This window comes from Dromiciops gliroides, chromosome 1, assembly GCF_019393635.1.
Source record: "Dromiciops gliroides isolate mDroGli1 chromosome 1, mDroGli1.pri, whole genome shotgun sequence".
Classification (NCBI taxonomy): Eukaryota; Metazoa; Chordata; class Mammalia; order Microbiotheria; family Microbiotheriidae; genus Dromiciops; species Dromiciops gliroides.
In genome coordinates this window covers 181,856,850-181,883,273 of record NC_057861.1, presented here as the reverse complement: position 1 = coordinate 181,883,273, position 26,424 = coordinate 181,856,850, and the positions used below count along the sequence as shown (strand labels likewise).

The 26,424-nt window shown below is 39.2% G+C and overlaps 1 protein-coding gene across 6 annotated transcripts in view; it reads right to left on the bottom strand.

Moving 5' to 3' along the window:
* RNF144B (ring finger protein 144B) overlaps positions 1 to 26,424 on the bottom strand; it is a 248,684-nt gene that overhangs the window by 9,074 nt on the left and 213,186 nt on the right. For all 6 annotated transcript variants that reach the window (XM_043979519.1, XM_043979521.1, XM_043979520.1 and 3 more), the window contains one exon: positions 179 to 386. In XM_043979519.1, the coding sequence (XP_043835454.1) occupies positions 179 to 386 (208 nt within the window). The remainder of the gene's footprint in view (positions 1 to 178; positions 387 to 26,424) is intronic.

Genomic DNA, 26,424 nt, shown 5'->3' with positions numbered 1-26,424 from the left:
GGCACTTTTCCCCTGGGAAGAGCACTTAGGGGGTCTAGAAGAGTCAGCAGATCACAGAATTTGAGAGTTGGAAGGGACTTTGGCGGCCGCCTGGCCCAACCCTCCACACTAAAGGAATCCCTACTCTAATCCCCCTTGGTGAGATAACAGATCTCTAGTAAATTTAGTTCAGTCTTACCCATGTTCTGTTGGCAAGATGACAACAGGCTGGCTTTCCCGACAAGAGCGATCAGCATGCCAAGTATCTTTGCAACATGAGCAGAAGGTCAGATGACAGGAAGGACATTCAACCTTTGTGGGCTGTCCTGAATTATTCTGTTCAATATGGCACACAGTCTGGCAATCAGCAACAGGGCACCATGTCCGGCAAGGGTCCAAATGGACTTCTGGAACAAAAAGAAAGAAAAAGATGGATGAATTCCTTGCCTAGGATCTTGACTTAAGTCTTCTTGCTCAAGAATCATGACTTTGAGAGCAGTACAAAAACTATTATCTGGAAACTGGGGTATTTGTAACCTAACTCTTACATAACAGAGTGTTGCCAAGGACAGCTCTTTCTACTAACTTTCCCTTCATTGAATCCATACTTCATGTACTTGGTCCCTGACCATTCCCTCCCTCCATGGATCACATGTCCTCATAGCAAAGTTTAAAGAAAAATGGATTAACAAGGAGTGTCATCACCACACACAAAATAAAACCCCCCTACAGAAATGTTTGTTTGCCTCAGGAATTCAACACACACACACACACACACACACAATATCACAATCCCCTGCAATGGCCACTCTTGCTTCCATTTTGGAGAAATCTTGGATGTGATAAGCCTGCCAGCCATGAATGCTGACACAGAATTGCACCTTCCATTTGACACTTTCCCCATACAACCACCATTGGAAATAGGTTATAGTGTTATCCTCTAATTAACAGAGGAAAATGAAACAAATAGGGAAGCTGATGACAGGAAAAATGTATGTTTTGAAGACACAGAACTAAATTTCAGAGACTTTCTAGTCTAACCTTTCCATGTTACAGATGAGGAAAACTAAGGCCCAGGGAAGTTAAGAGTCTTACCAGAGGTGACCAAGGTAAGTGAGCATCTGTGGCAGGATTCAAGCCCAAGTCCTTTTGCTCTAGGAAGCAAGTTCTTTCCACTGTTACGATCAGAGTTTAAAGTGACAGAACTATAACAAGCTATTTCACATTTCCACAATTGTGAAACATGAGAAATGAACCAAAAGGGGATAATTTGTCTAAAAAAATATTTTAAGGAAAAAGAAGAAAGGTCCAGATACATTACAAACATTGAGGTAAAGATTTCATGGAGGGGCAGCTAGGTGGCACAGTGGATAGAGCACCGGCCCTGGAGTCAGGAGTACCTGAGTTCAAATCCAGCCTCAGATACTTAACACTTACTAGCTGGGTGACCCTGGGCAAGTCACTTAACCCCAATTGCCTCACTTTTAAAAAAAAGATTTCATGGAATGGGCAAGATTCAATCATGATACCACATGTATGTGATGTCAAGTCAAGTCTGTGATGTCTGTCTCTTCAGAGGACAACAAAAGTCTTCCTCTTCAAGTGTAAACACACCCTGCCCAGCTTTCCTATTCTTTTTCAGTAAAAGATCCAGTTCTTTCCATCAAAGGTGACCTTTAGAGGAACAAAATCATGTGGAAAATGCTGGTACTCCTTGAGGGGTGGAGTGGCCCTTTTCTATCTGAACCGAAGGATTTGGAAGCCTTTGTGCTGATGAGATTCTAATTTTAAAACCTCTTGCCCTTGGGAATTTAGAGACAGGAGAAAACAAATTTGAAGGAGAGAGAAAATGGAATAAAAGGCTGAGAGTTGGTCTAATTTCCCAAACCAATACTGTCACAATTAAAATAATTTTTTAAAAAACCCACCCAAGTCTAAAGAGTGTCTGTGAATGCTGTATTTATAACTTACCTGAGAACTACAATAATTGGATATATTTTCATTTCCTTAAGCATATGATGTTGCTGTCCAGGGTCAGGATTTGGGATGGGGGAGGAAGAGTAAGAAAGGGATAGGGAAAGATAGAAGAAAGGATAGAGGAAAGATAAAAGTATGGCCTTGCCAAAATATCACTGAAAGGAGAAGCCTTTCTACCCCTTTAGATATTCTCTGGCCCTAAACATCAGGATTTCTTTTTTTTTTTTCCCCAGGGCAATGGGGGTTAACTGACTTGCCCATGGTCACACAGCCAATAAGTGTTAAGTGTCTGAGGCCGGATTTGAACTCAGGTACTCCTGAATCCAGGGCCAGTGCTCTATCCACTGCTCCATCTAGCTGCCCCCAACATCAGGATTTCTAATCAAATCTTAGAAAGGTGACTCTCTATCTCACATGGACCATGAGAAGAATGGTCCCTTAATTGACATCAGTTTTTTTTTATTAAATAACCTGCTTACCTGTAAAAATCTGTAAAAGCTCAACAAGGGTAGTAACATTTTTCTTTGAGTATTTCCAGAGGAAGGAATTCTGTAACTGGGTCTGAAATTATGTGATTTACTATTAGTTTATCTATATATCTATCTATCTATCATCTATCTACACACACACACATATGTGTGTGTCTGTATGTGTAAATTCTATGTAGTATTAGAAAAGCTGACCCAAAAGTATGCAGAAAAAGTAACTATATTTTAATTTATATGTTGGGAATGATTATCATTGAGTTGACCACAGCTGTGAGTATTTCTTTGGGGATTTTTCTTGTTGTTTGTTGTTGTTGTTGTTGTTGTTTTTGGTGGGGCAATGAGGGTTAAATGACTTGTCCAGGGTCACACAGCTAGTAAATATCAAGTATCTGAGGTCAAATTTGAATTCAGGTCCTCCTGAATCCAGGGCCAGTGCTTTATCCACTGTGCCACGTAGCTTCCCCCTGTTAGTATAATATCAATATCAAATTCAGAGAGGGCAAGCAGGCTAAAAGATACTATACAAATGAGTAATTTTCAAACACCAATGTTATTGTAAAAACAAATCTCAAAAATATGTACAGATGGAACCTTTCCATATGAAATGTTTATCAAGTTTAAAAAAAAAAAAAGACTACCAGACCTTGGACTTGGAAGACCTGGATTCAAATCCCAGCTCAGCTATTTATTGGCTGGGTAATATTGGGCAAATTATTTCATATCTCTCAGTTTTCATTTTCTCTTCAACAAAATAAGGAGATTGAACTGTATGATTTCTAAGGTTACCAAAATATGCAATGTACATAAATATATGCACATCTATAGGGTAGGCTTCTCATGGTGGAACTGTTTCCACTAACAAGAGAAGGGATGAAGGTGAGTCACTGGCACCTTAAAACCAGTCACTTCGAGCAGGTGTGGCTTGTTAGCCTTGGCAGGCAACCTGCCTAGGGGAAGGAAACCCTGATTTTAAACCTCTGCTGCCTTATGGCTATACCCATATATGGGAAAGGCTTTGGGAGTTAACCCCGAGGAAAAATCAGGAGTTGGAGTCCCTTAGGCAGTTGGATGTTTGACATCACATCCCTCTGCCAACTCTTGCGGCAGCACTGGTGCCAAACTGTATTGGCTCTGCCTCTCCTTTGGATCCACCAGTGTCACGGAGAGGGAAAACCTGCTGCATGGGCAACAGTTTGTTTTCTATATTGATCCGCCCAGGCCAGCGCCCTGGAGAGGACACTCCAGCTACTCCTCATGGGGTAGATACAACACGTGATGCGGCGGTTACCGGTTATAAGTCACCCAGGAGGGGCAGCTAGATGGCGCAGTGGATAGAGCACCGGCCCTGGAATCAGGAGTACCTGAGTTCAGATCCGGCCTCAGATACTTAATACTTACTAGCTGTGTGACCCTGGGCAAGTCACTTTACCCCAATTGCCTCACTAAAAAAATAAAAATAAAAATAAGTCACTCAGGAGCTGCGGCTCCCGTATCGGACTGCATAGCCACTCTATGGTCTTCAAGGCACTGATCCATGGTCGTCCGCAACTGGTGGAGGCCTACTACTATACAGAGCAGCTAGGTGGCCTAGGAGATAGAGTGCCAGACATGGAGTCAATTAGGTTCATCTTCCTGAGTTCAAACGTGGCCTCAGACACTTACTGGCTTTGTGACCCTGAACAAGTCCCTTAACCTCATTTGCTTCAAGTTTCCTCATATGTAAAATGAGCTGGAGAAAAAAATGTCTAACTGCTCCAGTATCTTTGCTAAGACAACCCCAAGTGGAATCACAAAGGGTTGGGCATGACTGAAAAAATGGTTAAAGAACCTGTACAAAAGATATGCCTTTTTGGATACACACACATATGCATATGTGTACCACATACACACAACACACACGCATACACACACATACACACATATATATATATACACATATACATACATACACACAAAACTGTTATACAAGGACAACTCTTTCAATATGTTTTATATTTATATACAAATTTATTTGTAGTATATATTTATATATATAAAACATATTGAAATAGTTGTCCTTATATAACAATTTTTGAAATGTCATATTCTTAGGTAGCACAGTGGATAAAGCACCTGCCCTGGATTCAGAAGGACCTGAGTTCAAATCCAGCCTCAGACACTTGATACTTACTAGGTGTGTGACCTTAGGCAAGTCACTGAACCCTCATTGCCCCACAAAATAAAAATATCATATTCTTTTTAACATAGAGCAATAGATCCTGTACCTGTGATTTCATATTATAAGAACTGCTGGGTGAGGAAATTCCCTACCAATGAAGGCTGGAATCTTCTTTGTAAGTTACATACAACTTACAGTCTTAACAAAGTTAGTTCCCTAGAGCTCTGAGGATCAGAGAGCCACTATGTATCAGTAACATACATCCAGGTCTCCCAGCATTGAGTCTGGCTTTCATTCATTATGCTACATTGCCTCTATTCACTAAACTTCATAGTGTAAAATTAACTTTTTATACACTAAACATTTTTTGTGTATGAAATAAAACTTGTAGACCACCTTACTCCCTGTGGAAATTTGGGAAAATAAAAGGCTGTTTCTGGGTTTGTTTCCTCATCTGTAAAATGAAAAGGTTGGACTTGATGACAACTAAAGTCTTTTCCAGCCCAAAGTCTAGGATGCTATGTGACTTCAGCTATTTAAGGTCATCAGGAATGTACTGATTATTAAAATGTTATCAACAATGCTTACTGATGCCATGACAACGTAATAATGCAAAGGTACAGAAACACAATGAAAGGATATATGAGGCAAATGAGACTTTTAAAAAATTATGTAACATATGCTGTTTTCCTTTCTCTCTAACAAAATGCCCAGCCTCATAACTAATAAGTATACATCATTTTGTTTACACACAGTTCCTTAGCCTTTGCTTCCCTGATTTTCTTATTATATTATTAATCTCTTTCATTAATAAATTAATATTAAATATTAAATTAATTAAAGAAGATTCACAAATCTCCTTTCATCCTATTCTAGCTCTCATTGGGCATTCTTTTTCCTTTCTTCATATGCCAATGAGGAGAAGGAAATGAGTAGCTATTATAAAATCCTCAGAATATAGGGGCTAGGAATAATTAACACTTCCCAATTCTGTCCTGGAAAACTAGACTTTTATCCGACCATTATATCACTGTGTCACCCTCAGCTGGAAAAAGACAATTAAGATCAATAATTTTTAAAAATTTTTTGAAAATCTGTCCATCATCTACAAGATTGAAAAACTCTCTCTTCAATGTCTACTTTGTTTTAGGTGTCCAAATATCAGACAGAAGTTAATGATACTTTCTTTTTTTTTTTTTTGTGAGGCAATTGGGGTTAAGTGACTTGCTCAGGGTCACACAGCCAGTAAGTGTTAAGTGTCTGAGGCTGGATTTGAACTCAGGTCTTCCTGACTTCAGGGCCAGTGCTCTATCCACTGTACCATCTAGCTGCCCCATAGAAGTTAATGATACTTTGATGGCTCTATATTCCATATGGGTTCCTCCTCCTCCAATGACACAGACTGTTTTTCATCCTGAGCAATTCTTGTCTAAGCCTTCCCATAAATCCTCCCTCTTGAGGTTACCTTTTAAATCTCTTGATATTGAAGTAACCACCAATGGGGCTATGCATTCCTTCTTGGACCAGCCTTCTTTTTAGTCATATCTAATGACATCCTTTATAGTGCTCTTCTGTCCTTTCCCATTTCTATAAAATTTTTCTAAGAACAATTTATGCATGCTTGATGTTTACTGTATCTGTGTTTAGGTAATTTCCCTCAATAGAATAGAAGCACTTTGAAACCAGGGAGCTTCATCCTTGTATCCCTAGTTAGCGCACTGCCTTACATAAAGTAGGCACTTAATATAGGCTTGCCATATAAATGAATGGAGAGCATCCTTGACAAAAGTTTTGAGAAGGAAATATGCAGGTTTTCACAAACAATATTCTATGGCACACAACTTTGGGATAGATGACATACACTATAGGGATTTGTGTTCTACATGGACAATAACAAAAAAAAAGTTCACTTTGCTCACACATAATCTCAGTCTAGTGCATAAAAGGCACTTAAAATGTTTAATGTTTAAACCCATCAATAGTCCTCCATGTGACAATGCCCTCCAGGGGCAAAAAATGAAAGAGTAAGGCCTGAAAAAAAAAGTGAAAGCTACAGACATCTAACAGGGACCCTGACCTAATGACTTTAGAGTGCACCCTCAATGGAAGTAGTTAAGAATTGCTCTCCAGTGTGTCAAAATGTGGCTAATAACAGAAGATAGTTGCCTGCTTGTTTTGTCATCCTAGAGTTATAGCTGTTTATCCTTCAATTTTCAAAGAGGGCCAATGACATCATGGGATGACATCTTAAGTTGCAAGCAAATTGGATTTAAGTGAGGCAAAGTTACACAAAGTCATCAGCCTCACTCTCTCTGCCAGAGTCATCAAAGTCCAGTGGCAGGACAAAAGTCAGATGATAGCTCAGGATGCAGAAAATGATTTGGGCATTTTTGATGTCTGACCAAACTCTGAGTACTCCACACTGCCTGCTTCCACTGCCTTCATGGCCATTGGAACAAAAATTTTCATGTGCTTGGAGCAGATGTCCCCTTAACTTACCAACAGGTTTTAGGACTGTGATTTACCCTCAACCTGGTTTAGCCCATCTGTCGAGAGTGTGGCCATGGTAGACAGGACTTGAAAGATACTGCTGGCAAATGGTAATTGATTTTTTAAAAAATATGAAAATATGCAAATATTCCTAAAACAATCAGAAGCATCAAGGGGATGACATTAAGAAGTAGCAGAACAAAAAACAACAACAACAACAACAAAGAAGTAGCAGAAAGGTTGATAAAAAATTATCAGCATCCCCAGGCTATTTACAGTGTTGAGATACATACAGATCTATCTTTATAAGAATGCAAGTCATTCTCCAATTGAGAAATGGTCAAAAGATATGAACAGGCAGTTCTTAGCTCTCTATTGCCATATGAAAAAATGGTCTAAATCATTATTGATTAGACAAATGCCAATGAAAACAACTTTGAGATACAGATCTATCTATAGGTCTATAAGAATAAATTGGAGGAAATAAAAATAGGGAAATTCTGAAATGAAAATCTTTGCTTACACAAACTTCAGAGCAGGTATTCTTTTTTTTTTCAGGGCAATGGAGGTTAAGCGACTTGCCCAAGGTCACACAACTAGTAAGTGTCAAGTGTCTGAGGCCGGATTTGAACTCAGGTACTCCTGAATCCAGGGCCCGTGCTTTATCTACTGCACCACCTAGCTGCCCCAGAGCAGGTATTCTTTTGTTTTTGTTTTTTGTTTTTGTTTGTTTTTTTAGTGAGGCAATTGGGGTTAAGTGACTTGCCCAGGGTCACACAGCTAGTAAGTGTTAAGTGTCTGAGGCCGGATTTGAACTCAGGTACTCCTGACTCCAGGGCCGGTACTCTATCCGCTGCGCCACCTAGCTGCCCCCAGAGCAGGTATTCTTAACCTTTTTTGTGGGTTGTGGCTCGCTCTGGCAGTCTGGTGAATCCTAACTAAAATATGTATAATTACTCCCCAAAAATCAATTATTTTGAAACAGCTACAAAAATATTTTTAAAGCAGTTTTATAGACCCCAGGGTAATAGCTCCTGTTCTAAAGCATACTTTTGAAACACATACAAATTTCTATTTATAGATACCATGCCTAGACTTTCCCCTTTATTTAAAATACCCTTGCATCTTTGTCTATGGTTATCCTAGCCATCCTTCCAAAGTCCAAATAAAGTCCTACCTTTTCCATAAAGTTTTCCCTGCTGGGGCAGCTAGGTGGCGCAGTGGTTAAAGCACCGGCCCTGGATTCAGGAGTACCTGAGTTCAAATCCGGCCTCAGACACTTGACACTTGCTAGCTGTGTGACCCTGGGCAAGTCACTTAACCCTCATTGTCCCGCAAAAAAAAAAAAATTATTATTATTATTATTATATATATAAATAAAATAAAGTCTTCCCTGCTGATTCTAATTTGAATTGTCTGATTGTCTTCCATATGTCCTACACGTAATAAGCTACACCTTTATTACCTCATTCAGTAATTAACTCAAATCACTATTTATCAAGGTGATAAATCAAAGTTTATCAAATGGCCACTATGTGCCAGGTCCTTTATTCCTGTGAGTATGTTTCATCTTTCTAGCTAGATGCTAGGCAGCCCTCTCTTGATAAAGGCCAAAGATCCTGTAGTCCCTCTTACCTAACAATACTGACCTCTTATTTCTTACAACTCTTTCTTCCTTCGGTCAGTTTACCCAGGGGTGATCAGGCTCTGCTAAAATTTTATCACTCTAACCAAACTCATGAGAGGCAGCCATAGCTGTCATATTGAGCACTGACTTTGGAATCAGGAAAACCAAGAGGATGGGGCTTATATCTGACTGTGTGACCCTGAGCAAATCAGTTAACCTCTCACTCTTAGTGGCCCCAGGTACCTAAGTAGCATAGGAGATGCAAATCTCTATCAGTGAGGGTCACTTCCCCACTAGGTATTTCCTTCATGGATAAAATCATAGATGTGGCCTCAAAACAACTTATAAAATCTCACAAAAGAATAATTTATAAGCCAGAATACCACATGCTAGCTTTGTGACTCTGGGGAAGTCACTTTGGTTTGCAGTACCCCAAGATGCTTCTCAAAGCCTATAAATTGCAAATCAGGGGTCGATAGGTGTTTCCTCACTGGAAGGTCCATAAAAATCCAAATAAATTCTAGACCTGGTTCATCCAATGAGAAGTAACTGCCAAGCAGGCTATAATATTCCCATCAACTAGTCACAACATTTGCTTCCCAGAAGGAGAAAGTATACTTGGGAAACAACATCACTGCCATAGAATTGTTTGTAAGTAGATACAAAACAAAGAAAGATGGATGATATCCAGGATATAATCTTTCCATAGTAGCTATTTCACCACCCAACCCAGTTCCACAACAGGCAGGAATGCATCCACCAAACATATCTGAATGTCAGTGTTGACGAATCAGATATCCACCCTCTCTTCAGGACAATGCTATACTGCTATGCTGATGTGTTTATTTGCTGACTCTCCTTTTCCTAGACTCCATGTATGCCCCAACCCCACTTCTGTTTTCATTTATCATTAGCATGTTACCATTTCCAAGATTACAATGTGTATTATGGGACTTCTAAGTGGTGTAGTGGATAAAGCACCAGCCCCTAGATTCAGGAGGACCTGAGTTCGGAACAATTACTTTATATCCATTCCTCTCCTATATTGTATTTGTGAGGTTGGCTTTTTTATACCAAAGTGTAAAATTTTATATTTGTCTTTTCTGAATTTCATCTTGTTAAATCTCTTTGGATCCTAACTACTATCTACTGTGTTATCTATCCCTACCATCTTTTTTTTACCTGTAAATTGAATGATCATGCCACCTGTGCCTTTATCTGAATTCTTAAAAAGGGCACCTATGTGACATAGTAGATAGAGCACTGGACCTGGAGTTGGGAGACCTGAGTTCAAATGTAACCTCAGTTACTTACTAGCTAGGTGACCCATGACAAGTCACTTAACACTGTTTGCCTCGGTTTCCTCATCTGTAAAATGAGCCGGAGAAGGAAATGGCAAACCACTTCAGTATCTTTGCCAAGAAAACCTTAAATGGGGTCATGGACACGACTGAAAAATGATTCAACAACAACAATAAATTAAAAAAAGGAGTATCTACCTGGGGTGCTGACATATTGACAATGAAACATTAATGACTATTCTGAGTTTATCTTCTCAACCAGTTCTTTAGTTTAGAACTAGACCATTGAAGGAAGGGCTTAGAGTTCATTCAATGAGTCATAGGAACACATGGTTTTGGGGGGAGGAAACTGATACTGAAGGAGGTATGGTAGAAAGATTAATCTAGGGGCAGCTAGGTGGCACAGTGGACAGAGCACCAGCCCTGGAGTCAGGAGTACCTGAGTTCAAATCCGACTTCAGACACTTAACACTTACTAGCTGTGTGACCCTGGGCAAGTCACTTAACCCCAATTGCCTTAAATCCCCAGGGCCATCCCCAGTAACCTTGATACCTATCTTACCACTGGATCCAGATGGCTCTGGAGGAGACAGAGAGGTTGGTGACCTAGCACAGCCCTACCTCACTTAAATCTAATTCAGTGCAAGTCATGACATCGCCCTTGATGTCATGGTCCTCTTCAGGAATGAAGGACAAATAGCAATCTTATAGGCAGTTAAGATACATAAATCTGGGCCACAGGCAAAAACTAGAGATAAATATTTGGGAGTCCCCCACATTAAACAGACAGTAACCTCTTTCTTTCCCTCTCTCTGTTAAAGAGATTACTTTATATATTTATTAAGAATCTACCAGGGGGCAGCTAGGTGGCACAGTGGATAGAGCACTGGCCCTGGATTCAGGAAGACCTGAGTTCAAATCCAGCCTCAGACACTTGACACTTACAAGCTGTGTGACCCTGGGCAAGTCACTTTACCCCCACTGCCCCGCAAATAAATAAATAAATAAATAAAAAATAAAAGAATCTACCATATACAAAGAAGTCCTTGTGCTCCTGCTGGGAATGCAAAAACAAAGAAAAAATGATCCCTGACCTCAAGGATTTTGCAATCCAATTGATTATGTATCTTCTTTTACAGTTATCCTTTCCATACTGAGACTTTCCCCACCCTGGGTTTCCATATATTGTGGGTTGGAATAAGAAATTAAATGGGAATTTTGGGGGAGTTTTGCAGAAGTTGCTGACAACACGTCAAGGCCCCATATGATAAGAAAAAGTTTAGAAATTCAGCAATGCATAAAGTATATGCCTAATATTACAATAGCAACATATTTTATCTTTTAATGCCATAATAATTCAAACTTTTTCTCTGATACAAAGGGAAAACCAAAAAATCACACAGATTTTGCAGATCGTGTGAGCACTGTTCCCCTAACCCCTGCAATGCGGAAGGGCTAACATTACTTTCTAATGTTTTCCTGCAAATGTACCTGATGTTGTCCACTCTACTCCCCGGTGTCTTACCACAGTACTAGGTATGTAGCAAGAACTCATAAATACTTGCTGAGTCACTGATTTTTATCTTTGTAGTTTTAGGGACTGGGGGAGGGGTAGATGAAGAGACACAGGGAAGGCTCAATAAGTTCAGCTTAAACTTCTTTGAGGTTAATTATTGTCCTCCTCCAAAGAAGACTTGCCCCAATTCTTCATTGTACCTTGGAGGAGACACTGAATTCTTTATTATAGACTCTGCCAATGGTACACAAGCTCTGGCAGGTCCGACCAAAACAGAAAAGCTCAGCAATAGCTTGAGCTGGGTTTCTGTGCCCCAAGCACCCGTCTAATTCATTTCAGCGAAAAGCTAGTCAACAAGTTGCCTACAGGTGACATGTTTTAGCCACAGTCAACTCTCAAAGACTGTGTACCTAGTAGTCAAAATCCACAAAAGCAAGCCTTTGAAGCTTCCACTAAAGATACCACCACAAGTTAGTTCAACTTGGTCTCCCATATAACCACAGAAAAACATCGGAGCTCTCCAGTGATTTCAGATTTTAAAAGGGCATGCTTATAAGACAGAAGAATGAAAAAGTGCCTCTTCCTCTGAAGAATATGATTAAGGAAGGTCAAAGCCGAGATAGTCAAGGCTTACAAAGTGACCAAGGACAATAACAAAGATTATTTTAGAGATGTTCAGAGCAAGGACAAAGAAAGAATCAACTAGCTGCTTGGGATAGATGGTTTAATAATAACATTGGACAGAAAGAAAGCAAAGCTATTATTATTATTGTTATTTAGATTGTAAGCTCTCAAGGGCAGGAACTGTCTTGCCTTTTTTTATATCCCTAGCACTAAGAACAGTGCAAGGCACATAGTAGGCATTTAATAAATGTTTATTGACTGATTATTAATTGATTTTTGCCTGCCATGGAAGATGATCTTTAATCTGGAAAGAACAGTAGAAACACAATTAACAGGAAATGTAAGATAATATATAATAATTAGAATTCACATAGCAGTTTAAGGTTTGCAAAACACTTTACAAATATGACTTCATTTGATCTTCATGATGAAGAGGGAGGTGATGTTATTAATTCCATTTTACAAATGAGGAAACTGAGGCACAGCAGTTAAATGACTTGCCCAGAGTCATATAGCTAGTACCTAAGGATGAATTTTAACTTAAGTTTTCTTGACTCACTCAAGATATGATGATATGAAGTCACCTAGCTGCTTTAATTAAATTCAATTTTCTAGGCTCAGACAAATTACCTTCCAATGATTTTGAAAGAGCTTGATGGTGTGAACTCAGAAATACACAGCTGGCAAATTTTGTGAAACTGTGTAGAATGAGAAAGGTATCATTAAATTAGATTACTAAACTAGATGACCAAAAGAATTAAAACTAACATGATTATATTTATCCTTATCACATGGTCCCAATTCTACAAAAAAAACTTTAATCAAATCAACTGCATAAGTACAGGTGGAGAGAGACTTGGTTAAGCATTAGGTCACAAGAAAGAGATGGAAAGGCCTTTGTTCATCAAGTTCAATAAAAGCCAGAGTGACTTGTGTGGTTACCAAAAGAGGTAATGGAATATCTATCTAGAACAAGGGAGAAGATTGTACCAGTTTTAATCAGCATAACTAGACAAACTGGGTAGGCCAAAGTGGACAGTGTTGGGTCTGAAGTAGGGAAGATTCATCTTCATGAGTTCAAATCCAGCCTTAGACACTTACTAGTGTTAAGGGTTAAAATTCTAGCTAAACTGTCTAAAATATCTAATGAGTGGTCGCCAATAAATTATAAGCTTTAGCAAGAGTTAGACTTTTGAGCATTTATTAAGGAGAATAAGAATTTGGTAAAGAGAGAGAAAAAGGCCTAGATTCCTATCTATTAAAGGGAGAGCACATTTCTAGCTCCCTTCTCCGCCAGAGTCCAGAGGAAAGAGAGTGAGACCGCGCGCCAGTCTCTTCCTTCCTCCTCCCACTCGTCCGCGTCACTTCCTGATGCCTGGTCTTGCCCTCAAAGACCTTCGCTTCATGGGCAGAACTCCTCTACAGTAAGTATCCAGCAGGTGGCGTTATTCCAATCGTTACAGTCCCCCCTGTTGTTCCTCAAGAAACAAAACGTTTCCTTGACGGAACAGTAAAAACAATATGATAACTATTGCTAACTAATAATATGTGAACAACAATATAGAAAAGGAAGAGAGGATTAAGTGACTTGCCCAGGGTCACACAGCTAGTAATGTTAAGTGTCTGAGGCCGGATTTGAACTCAGTTACTCCCGATTCCAGGGCCGGTGCTCTATCCACTACGCCACCTAGCTGCCCCCCTAGCCGTTGTACATTGCCCTGCCCACACAGGGAATAGTGATCCTGTTTCAAAGGGAAATGCACGAGCCGATTCTGCAGCCAAGCTAGCTGCATTAGAAGCTCCTGAACATGTATTTAACCTTTCACCTTCTGAGGATATTCCTTCCAACCTAACCTATGACGATTCTGAAGTAGAAAAGTGGAAAAAGAAATTTAAGGCGAAACAGATCAATGGCATCTGGGTGTCTCCGGAAGGTAAGCCATTTCTTCCCCGGAAATTCTACCACCAGGTATGCCTCTCTGTTCACAGAAAAGGCCATTTTGGTACACAAGGCATTGTAGACTCTATTAAGAGAACCTGGATAGCACCAGGTGTGACTAATACAGCATCTCGAATCTGCTCGGGCTGCTCCACATGTCAGTCTTATAATCAGTATGCTTTTAAGGCCAAAGCTTATGGAGGGCGTCCTCTAGCATATACACCTTTTGAGCACTTACAAATTGATTATATTACTATGCCAAAAGCAGGACATTATAAATTTTGCCTTGTTATAGTTGATCAGCTCACTCGGTGGGTGGAGGCCTTTCCCAGCCCCCGAGCCACAGCTGCCTTTGTTGCCAAAATTCTTCTTAAAGAGATAGTACCTCGTTTTGGCCCACCAGCCCGCATCGACTCTGACAAAGGCACACATTTCACTGATTCGATTTTATCCCAAATCTACTCTTTCTTGGGAGTGACTCCAAAATTCCACACGCCCTACCATCCACAAAGTTCAGGCCAAGTCGAACGTATGAATAAAGAGCTTAAGAGTATGATTGGCAAATTATGTACTGAAACCCATTTGAAATGGCCTGATGTTCTACCATTGGCATTATTCTATCTACGAAGTAGACCAAGAGGAGAACTTCATATATCTCCTTATGAAATGCTTTTTGGTCACCCTCCTATCCAAGCTAAAACTTTTTCCCCAGTTTATACATCACTGGTGGGAGGTGATACTTCTGTTGCTTCCTATATACAGGAATTACAGACCAGGCTACGTGAACTCCATGAGGCAGGAGCTGTGGTCCAGGCAGGACCATTAGACTTTTCATTGCATAACTTCAACCCAGGAGATAAAATATATGTAAAGAATTTTCAGAAAACCAGTGGAACTCAACCTGCCTGGGAAGGACCTTTTCAGGTATTATTGACAACTCCTACTGCCATTAAAATTGGTGAAAAAGACTCATGGATTCATTGCTCTCATATAAAGCCTGCACCATTCATAGGTGAAGAGATTTCAGATAGACCTGAGGTAGACGCTAAAGAGGTAAAAACCCTAAAGATAGCAACTGTTAAAGAGCACATTTCTAGCTCCCTTCTCCGCCAGAGTCCAGAGGAAAGAGAGTGAGACCGCGCGCCAGTCTCTTCCTTCCTCCTCCCACTCGTCCGCGTCACTTCCTGATGCCTGGTCTTGCCCTCAAAGACCTTCGCTTCATGGGCAGAACTCCTCTACAGTAAGTATCCAGCAGGTGGCGTTATTCCAATCGTTACACTAGCTATGTGACTCTAGACAAGTCACTTAACCCTATTTGTCTCACTTCCTTGTTTATAAAATGAGCTGGGGGAGGAAATGGCAAACCACTCCAGTATGGTTTTTTTTTTTTAGTGAGGCAATTGGGGTTAAGTGACTTGCCCAGGGTCACACAGCTAGTAAGTGTTAAGTGTCTGAGGCCGGATTTGAACCCAGATCCTCCTGACTCCAGGGCCGGTGCTCTATCCACTGCGCCACCTAGCTGCCCCCACTCCAGTATTTTTACTAAGAAAACCCTAAATGGGGTCAGGAAGAGTTGGACATGACTGAAAAACAAACAACAAAAGGAAATAATATGCATGATGACTACAACAGTGTAAATAGAAAGTTCACTAGAAGGAAGTTGAACGCTGAGTAATGGGGGGAAAAACAATGAAGGCTCCAGAGAAAAGATAATGAAGCATACTTCCTCATCCCTCATGGCAAGAAGGTAGAGGAGTACTAGGACAGGATATTGCAAACATCACTAGATACAGTGTCAGTATTGGATGTTTTTGCTTAATTCCTAAAGCTTAAGTTTGTTTAATTAATATTTAAGCTTAATTTGTTTAATGTTTTTCTTTGTCACAAGGAAGGAATCAATTTAGGGAGTGGGAAATTACTTTGTTGTTAAGACAACAGGCATTAATAAAGTGTATTTTAAAAGGTTTCCCCTTATAGCCCAAAGCAGTTTTCATACTTAGACAATGGGGCACCTTTACAATTCTTAGGACTACTCTCCAGAAATGAGAAGAGATATTGTTTCCTCTGAGGTTGCATAGTCCATAATACTCTTAGAGGCAAAGATCAAGAACACTCCTTGCCTCATTCTAATTTTTTTTTTAAGTGAGTCAATAGGGGTTAAGTGACTTGCCCAGGGTCACACAGCTAGTAAGTGCTAAGTGTTTGAGGCTGGATTTGAACTCAGGTACTCCTGACTCCAGGGCCGGTGCTCTATCCACTGCGCCATCTAGCTGCCCCGCCTCATTCTAATTTAAATGATTATCAGCTATCTTATCCAAACTATACTAAAAGGAAGAACTTATGGTAAACCTGTTGAGGTCCCCTTGCAACATCCCATGAAATAGATTTATCTAAACATTGGCTTCCACAGCTTCTAGCCCAACATGTAGTCTTAGAAGTATATGGAAAGGGCAGCTAGGTGGCGCAGTGGATAGAGCACCGGCCCTGGAGTCAAGAGTACCTGAGTTCAGGTCCGGCCTCAGACACTTAACACTTACTAGCTGTGTGACCCTGGGCAAGTCACTTAACCCCAATTGCCTCACAAAAAAAAAAAAGAAGTATATGGAAAGAACTTAATAAATATTTTAATATCTTTTCCTGCATAGTTACAAATTATTTTCCAGAACCATAGGACAAAAACATCGCTTCACCTATTAGTGTGCCTGTGTTTCCACATTCTCAGCAACAATTGACTATTTTTCCATTTTCTATTATCTCTTTTTAATTTGAAGGTTATGAAAAACCAAAATTGTTTTAGTCTACAGTTTCCTTATTACTACTGATTTGATTTTTTCCCATATCTTTTGATGATCACTTACATTTCTTCTTTTGAAAGCATTTCCTCATATTTTTTGATCCCTTATGTATTGGGGAATAGATTTTGGGCTTACTCATTTGTGCCATTTCCCTATATGTCTGTCAGCTTGTCGGTCCTTCTCTCACACACATACAACAGTCTTCTTGTTGCATAGATTGTGTTCCTTAAAAAGCTCTTTAATTATATATAATCATAACTCTATATACATTGCTTTTACAATCTCTGTTTCTAATTTGGCTATGAGATTGTGGTTCTTTAACTTTTTATGATGTGAACTTTTTACATTTAATTTGCTTTTCAATTTGGAACTTATTGTAGTATTAATGGTGTATATTTAAACCTATTTACTGCCAAAAAGCTTTGCAGCTTTCCTCCCAGTTCTTGTAGCACAGGGAGTTCTTCTTCCAGTAGCTTGTGATCTTGGGATTATCAGACATTGGACTACTATGTTCAACTGCTTCTGGATCATACTTATCTAGTCTGTTCCATACTGACCTACTTTCTATTTTTTTAACCCAAGAAACATGGTGCTAAAGTTTCCTTTTTACACTGAGACATGCTAGTATAGTTTAAATGAACACAAGGATCTGAGTACCATTTTAGGAAGACCTTTACAAAGGATATTGGATTTACTTTTTTGTGGGTTTTTTAAATTAAGGCATGTCATTTCACTGTTATAAATAACTTCTTATGAGAAAGCTCCCACTTAAATATAAATGCAAACTAAGTTTCAGTTTACTAACCTATAAAATAAGGGAACTGGACTAGGTAGCTTTTTAGGTTCCTTTGAGGTCCAGAGCTTTGAGCCTAGGCACTTCTAGTCTTAGAGAGTTGCCTTTGGCACTGAGAAGTTAGGTGACTTAGCTAAGGTCATATAGCCATTACATATGTGAGGTGAGACATATTGGGTTCATTACTCTGATATCACATAAAGCAAGAGATCAACAAAGTATGCAAGATGGTACCACTAGCTTCATTGAGTTATTAAGAGTTCAGGTTAGCATGAATAACTGAAATCTACAACTAATTGGACAACCTTTCAGTAGATTGGCCTTCTCCTACACCAAATCTTATAATAAAACTAAAGAACAGGAAGGTTAAAGAGGTCTATACTTAATCTTTAATATCCTCTTCCTACTCTCTGGGAGGAGATGCCAAGTGTGAGAATATTATTAAAGAGCATATGGAAGTTAAAGAGTGTCCGGAAGTTACCTCACAATTTATGGACTGCCTTCAAGTCATGTCAATCAATGGACTTGAATGCTACAAGCCAATTATCTTGGAGCTGTGTGTAGGGACCATCCTTCTTCCTGTCCCATAGAGAGCTTCCACTCAAGGAGATGGAGAAACTCACTATTTCGTTCGGGAACAAGCTTGTGGTGGCAGAAGAAGCAGGGCAGGGTAGACAGATTTCCTATCTTTCTGAACTTCGCATGTTCTCTCTTTACTCTTTAATAAATGCTTAATGCCCCAAAAACTGGTACTAAAGCTTCTAACTTAAGGCAACAACAGATTTGGTTTTATTTGTCACACAAGAGATTATTGTTGTCCTTGTTCAGTTGTTTCAGTCATGTCAAACTCTTTGTGACCCCATTTAAGGTTTTCTTGGCAAAGATACTGGAGAAGTTTGCCTTTTCATCCTCCAGCTCATTTTACAGATGAGGAACTGAGGCAAACAGGGTTAAGTGATTTGCCCAGGGTCACACAGCCAGTGAATGTCTGAGGTCAAATATGAATTCAGGAAGATGGTTCTTTCTGACTCAAGGTCCAGCACTCTATCCACTGTGCCACCTAGCTGGCCACCAAGAGATTGCCAGAAGTTAAACAATCAGAAGAGGCAAGAGAAAAACCAAAGGCTTATATAATCAAACTGCATCTCTTGAGGTTAACACTACAACTAAATCCTTAATATGAACTCAATAGGGAAGTGATTAACTATGACATTTGCTTATAAGAGAAATGAAGGAATAAAAGCAGGCTTTTACTGGAATTTCCTTGGGAAAAGCACAATTGATTATTAAAGTAACAAATCACTACATAAGAAAACAAATTGGAGCCAATGCCCATGTTCATGAGATTAAGTAATATGAAGTAGGAAATACTATGTAAAATCGTGTGTTGGTTTTTTACACTCTACTTCTGTTTTCTGCCAATTCTTTGAAAATAGATACATTCTGGGAACCAAAAATGACCATTTCCTTGACCCCAATGTTTTTTTTTTTCTCTACAGTTTTCAGAAAATGACACTGCAGCACTGTCTCCCCATACATCATCAGCAGGAGATGTAAGGTACTTGTTTGTTACCATGCTTTATACATGCTCAGTAACCATTCAAGTCATCTTATTGCTTTTCTCCCTCATCATGGGGTTATGCCAGGAAAGACTCTACATGAAATTTCACTATTAACGTGAGAAACCCTGCATATACATGCTGCTCCAATTGCCAGAGGAAATAAAACATGCTGTTTTAACTTTTATGAGCTGCTGGATTTTTCTGAGGATTTGGTTGTTCCTGATATCTCAAAGGGGAAAAAAAGGTCTCTGAAATTCAATTCACTGCATTTAGAGGTAAGGTACTCTGCCAAGTGATAGTGCTACAAAGATGAAACTTAATAGGTCCTAGGCCCAAGGGGCTTACTGACTCATAGAGAAGATAAGAAGAGACACAAATGACTAGAAGACATGTTGCAGTGTGAAATCATAGACATAAAGCTAAATAGCAAGGTATAATAAGAAAACTAAGAAATCTGGATTGGTTTCAGTTTAGCCACTAACCTAGCTATATATATATATATATATATATATATATATATATATATATGATCTTGGGGAAGTCACAACCTCCCTCAATTTATTTCCACATCTGTAAAATGAGATGATTAGACAAGATGAACTCCATGACCCTTTTGAAGATTCTAAGATTGGCATAATCAACATACACAGAAAAAAACAAGACTAAGAGAGATTCCATAGGAAGCCAATGAAGAGGCTCATCTCCAGTGATGAGAATTAAGCTTTTAAAACTGTAATTTTTAGAGATAAGCTAGTGTTTGGGCAAGCCTTTGGACACCTTCTCAAACCATGTTTTTAAGTCATGACACATATAATACATAGGATTAGAGAGGAAATCAATTATATTGAAATACAGTTATCAAAATATTTTAAAAGTTTACAGTTGCAAGGTAAAGAATCCCCACTTTTGTAAAGCCCTTTGATTTTTTTTTCAAATAAGAAAACTAAGACTCAGAAAACTTAAATGACTTGTTGGAGGAAAAAGAAAATCATACAGCTTCATAATGAAGAGCTAAAGTCTAGCTATTTTTTTCTTCCTAATGTTTTTTGATGCTTTAAAAAAATGCTATACATGGTCTCTTCAGTATTGTGACGCTTAAAATCAAGTATTCACGTGGAATTCAGAAAGTTAAGAAAAGGCCTATCTAGCCTAGAGTTCCAGCCTGGTTTGGTTCTTCCTCAAGTCCTCCACCACGAGCCTGCTTCAATCATGAACTGCCCAGCAAACTGAGTGTGGAAACTTTTTATAGGTCCAGAGCAGAGGTGGTCCCTACACAATGCTTCAAGCTGATTGATAGGCATCATCCAAATCCATTGGTTCACTGGACTTGAAGGTGGTCTTGAGCTGAGTTCAAAGTTCTTAGCTTCTGAGAACAATACCTTCTTAAGGGCTAGCCAGGTGTACTTACAATCTAGTTAACCTGAAGTAGGCTAATCAGCAGTCAATCACTCTCACTTAATTCAATCAGTTTAGATTACTCTGCAGGTGGACCTTTGAGTATCTGCCAAATTCCATTATTTTCTCACAGTATCTTCAACAGAAATAGCCCTTCCTCCCATTTCAATGGTTTTTGTACCACAAATAAGCTGATCCATATTCTCCCATCTCCATGGGAACTGATCTTTCTAAACCTCTACTTCAAATCCCTGATCTCAAAAAGTCATCTCTATTCCCCCAGGGCCAAAGTAGTTCACTTCTGCAAAGAAGTACTTAAGGAGATGGAACAAAATCTTCCATAAGTCTGCCTTAGAGCCTCTCCAAGGACATTTATTCCCAAGAGATACCAGAAAGTCATAGTTTAAACCAGTTTCACCTATGGATGTAGTTCTGCCTTTTATATGGCATGAGCCCCAAGGTCACCTGTCCACCAGATGGTCTTAGATCAGATATCTCATATGAAGAACCACATCTAGTTACCAATAAGGTCTATTTGGTAAACTGTTGGTAGAGTTCCAGTTAACACAACATCAATAACCAGTCTTTTGTGGCTTGTGACAACTGACAAAACATTGAGTAGTCTTTGAGAGGCAGCTAGGTGGCACAATGGATAGAATACTGAGCCTGCAGTCAGGAAGACCTGAGTTCAAATTCAGTTTTAAGACACTGAATAGCTGTGTGACCCTAAACAAGTCACTTATAGCACCTACTTCCCATGGTTGTAATGAGGATCAAATGAGATAATAATTTTAAAGTGCCTAGCACATCATAGGTACTTAATAAATGCTTGTTCCCTTCCATAGTATAAATAGAATTGGATAAAGAGTCAGAAGACCTGGACTCATTTCCTGGTTCTGTTTTCTTACTCTCTGTGAAACTTCAGACATATCATTTCCTTCACTGGTTTTTACAACAAGGACTTTGAACTAAATCTCCAAGATCCCTTTTTAAAAAACCTAATTATGATCCTGAGGCACTGCAAGATGAGTCATTAAACGAAAAAAAGTACACACACACATACACAGTGTCCCTGAGTCTCAATTTCCTGATCAAGAAAATCAATCAATAAATCACTGAGCATTTATTAAATGTCTACTACATGCCAGACTAGGTAACAAGTACACAAAGACATAATGCCAGAATTGTCCTAGATTATTTTTAATTTATATTCAGGTTACACTTAGGTTATAATTATATTTAGGTTTCTACCAAACCAACCACCCTATGGGTCTGTATTCAGCATCATTTTAGCATGATTTCTTTTTATTCAATCTTAAAATTTTTCAATTAACAAGTATTTTTAAAAATTAATTTGTTCTTCCCACTAGCCTACCATAGAGTACGTTTTAGAAAAACAAAAAAAAAAATCCCTCAATACCTATCTGCCTTCTTCTATGTCCACAAATTTGATTTTTTTCTTTTTTAAAAATAATAGTTTCTTTTCCCTTTAAGTATATGCAAAAACAATTTTTAATATTCAGTTTTTTAAAAGTTTTGAGTTCCAAATTTTATCCTTCTCTCCATCTCCTCCTCTGACCCCAAGATGGTAGACAATCTGACGTAGGTTATACATATGCAATCATGTAAAATATATTTCCATATTAATCGCTTTGTGGAAGAAAATTTGAACCAAAAAAAAAAAAAAAGAAAGAAGGAAAGAAAGTGGAAAATGGCATGCTTTGATCTGCATTCAGACTCCATCAGTTTTTTCTCTGGAGGCAGATAGCATTTTTCACCATGAGTCCTCTGGAATTGTCTTGGATCATTGTACTGCTGAGAATTGCTAAGTCATTCACAGTCTGTCCATGAACTTGTGCTGGCTATTGCTGCTACTGCACGGTATGCAGTCTCCATAGCTCCTTAGATCTTTCAATATTTAATTCTAATCCATCCCCCAAAACTAACTCCCACATTGGCCATGTCTGAAAATATATGTCTCTGCATTTTAATTTAACACCTCTGTCTAGAAGCAAGTGGCATGTTTCATCCTTCTGGATTCACAGCTTATCAATGTGTTGAGCACTATTTATTTTTATCAAAATAAATTCTGAGAATATTGGACAAAGATCCTCGTCTCCAAGGTCCTTACTTCACATCAGAAGATCACGGAGGTCATCGGATTTGCCCCTACTCCCCCAGCTACAATAAAGAACTAGAGTTCAGGTGTCCTCAGGGTACTCCTTTTCTCTACCAGTGATGGTGTGCTATTCTATTTATAGTATATACACTAAAACATTTATTTAGTGCCTAACATATATAAGGCACGGAACAATAGAAAGGTCATAGGGATTAAACCTGGAAAGATCTTGTAACAGGCCAAGTGTTCATTTCAAGATGAGGAACATGGGGCAGCTAGGTGGTGCAATGGAGCATGGGCCCTGGAGTCAGGAGGACCTGAGTTCAAATCCAGCCTCAGACACTTGACACTTATAGCTGTGTGACCCTGGGCAAGTCACTTAACCCCAATTGCCTCACTAAAAAAAAAAACAAAATACAAAAAACAAATCTGGTCTCAGACACTTGACACTTACTAGCTCTGTGACCCTGGGAAAGACACTTAACCCTCATTGCCCCCCACACAAAAATGAATGTTATGTATAATCTATATAAAATTGCTTACTGTCTCAGGGATGGAGTAAGTATAGGAGGAAGAGAGAAAACTTGTAACTCAAAATTTTTAAAAATTAATGTTAAAAATTATCTTTCCATATAACTGGGGAAAATAAAATATTATTTAAAAATTAATGTTAAATTTTTTGCATGTAATTAAGAAATATTTAATGATTTTTTTTCCCAAAATATCAAGACATAGGATCACCTATGCACATAGCACAGTGCCTGGTATCTACAAGGCAGCAAGGTGGTATAGATGATAAAGTGTTAGGAAGACCCAAGTTCAAATACAGACTTGAGTACTAACCAGCTCTGTAACTCTGGGCAAGTTACTTAGCCTACCTGCTTCAGTTTCCTCAACCATAAAATGGGAATAATATTATGTATTTTATAGGGTTGTTGTGAGGGTCAAATGAGATATCTGTAAAGCATTTATACTGTGCTAAGTAGGCACTTAATAAATGTTTATTCCACCCCCCTTCCCTAGTAAGTAGTTAATAAAGGCTGGTTGATTTATCTTGAACTGGAAAGGAACTTTTAAAACACCTAGTAGAAAGCCTTCATGACAGATGGGAATGTTGAGGCCCAGAAAAGTCAGTACTCATTCAAGGTTAGATTAATAATAAATATCAGAGCCAGTATTTAAATCCAGGTTCCCTGGCTCTGACTCCCCAAATCCGTGTTTGTTCCACTAACCACAAAGCCCAGGATGATTCAAAAACAATACCCTTTAGGACATCATATTCCCTAACCATGCCAACTGATCACTGGATTGGCTCAGTGGGACTACATATAAAAAGGCCTGTTAGGCAACAGGACAAGAATTCTTCTCGGAGTATGGATCATGTCAGGCACAGACTCCAGTCCACAGTTACATTTTATTACAGTAGTTGGGTATGAGCAATCAGATGCCAAGGGGAATAAGAATGCATCTCCACGTTGGTGGATGGGCACTATAATTAGAGTAGCTATGCAAATCATCATTGGCCTGGAGTCTGAAAGAAATCAAGTCAAACTAAAGCTTGTTTTAAAAAAAGAAAAGGAGGGGGGCAGCTAGGTGGCGCAGTGGATAAAGCACCAGCCCTGGATTCAGGAATACCTGAGTTCAAACCTGGCCTCAGACACTTGACACTTACTAGCTGTGTTACCCTGGGCAAGTCACTTAACCCCCACTGCCCTGCAAAAAACAAAAAACAAAAAACAAAAACAAAAAACAAAAAAAAACAAAAAAGAAAAGGAAAAGCTCCAATAAGGATTAAATATGTAGCTCTAAGGCTGCATTCTTCCAAGTGCTCATTGCCATGAGAAATAGCCCAAAGCGCAGCAGTACTCCTCACCTTGTCGGGCCTTCTTTCATGTTCATGAATTTGTGCAGTTTATTCTCCATGCTGCAGGGTGTGCAATCTCCATACCTCCTTCAAATCCTTCAAGACCCAAATCAAAGCCATTCCTCAATGAAATCTTCCCTGAACCGCCACCCCTATCACAACATCAAGCTGAAATCCATCCATTTGCCTCATCAAATTTTAACCATACATGATCTAGATCTCCATTTTTTATCATATTTTACCTTCTGTTGTATCCTTTTTATTAAATGATAAACTCCGTTTAAAAAATATGGGTTTTGGCTATGGTTTGGGGGCTGGGGGGGCAGTGTTGAGATTCCCGTGTCCTCGGGAGGTCAAGATTCCTGTCAGACATGGCACATGGACATGAGCATGGACGTGGACATGGCCATGGAAAAATGGAACTCTCTGATTACAAACAGTGGAAGATAGAAGGAACACCACTACAGTGAATCCAGGAGAGGTTGGCTAAGCAAGGTCTCAGGGATCCATGGGGCCACAATGAAGCTTGGCTATACATGAGTTGTTATGGAAAACCTGCTACTTTGTGGGCTGCTTTGTCAAGAGGATTCAAATGGGGTTTTGGAGTATTTTTATTAGCTGTTGGAGTGGAATATTTCCTGACTGCTCCAAAGAATGAGGAGGAACATGCTTCTAAACACTGAAGTTAAGACATAGAGGAATTATAGCTAATTATTTAGAGTGAGTGTTAAAAATTAATATTAAAATTTCACTTGGTAAAAGAAAAAAAACATGGTTTTCATTTCTGTATCTCAAGAGGCTAAGACTATATACCTTACACATAATAAGTATTTAAATGATTGTTGATATGAATTTAGTCCTTATGACACCAACAAACATGAATAAGAATAATGACCATTTTCTAAGTGAATATTTTGAACCCATCTGAAAAGCTAGAATAGTAGGTGGTAAAATCAGTTCAGAAAAGAAGTGTCACCTTTTTTTTACATTGGTGTTTTTGTAAATCACTGCAGAAGTCCTTCCATGGACTACAGAAAGCCAGCGAGTCAATGTGTGCCAGGCACTGTGCTAAAGATAGTCCCTGCCCTCAAGAAGCTCACAATCTAATAATGAGACCAAGTTAAAGAAATAAAACCACTACTGAAACAAGAAAAGGTTCCTTTGCTCTGGGTCTGGTGATTCTTTTTTGAATGGAGAAGAGAGTTTAAGACATTCACATTAGGGTAAGAGCTTTTTTTTTTTTGGTGAGGCAATTGGGGTTAAGTGACTTGCCCAGGGTCACGCAGCTAGTAAGTGTCAAGAGTCTAAGGCTGGATTTGAATTCAGGTCCTCCTGAATCCAGGGCTGGTGATTTATCCACTGTGCCACCTAGCTGCTCCTCGGGGTAAGAGCTTTTGCCTTTCAGGGTACCCTTACTATTTTGCTAAAAGTATACAGCTGTAATGATTGGAATGATGCCACCTACTGGAGACTTGCTGTGGGAAAGCACCACGAGGAAAATGCCTCAGAGGCATTGTGGCTTTTCCTTGGCGTCAGGAAATGACGTTTGCTCATGGGTGCTGTCTATCAAGGCTACCAGCCAATCAACTTGAGGAGCCTCCTATTTTCTGGGAGGAGACAGGAAGGAGGAAAGGGAGCGTGCGCGGAGGGCTCTTGGGCTTTTTGGGTTCCTGACTTGATGGTGGTGGCGGCAGAGGACTTCACAGGAAATTTGAGGAAAGATAGGAATGCCAGGCTGTTGGAATTCTGTTCTCAATCTTTTTCTTTATATTTTCCAATAAACCCTTAAAAACTTAA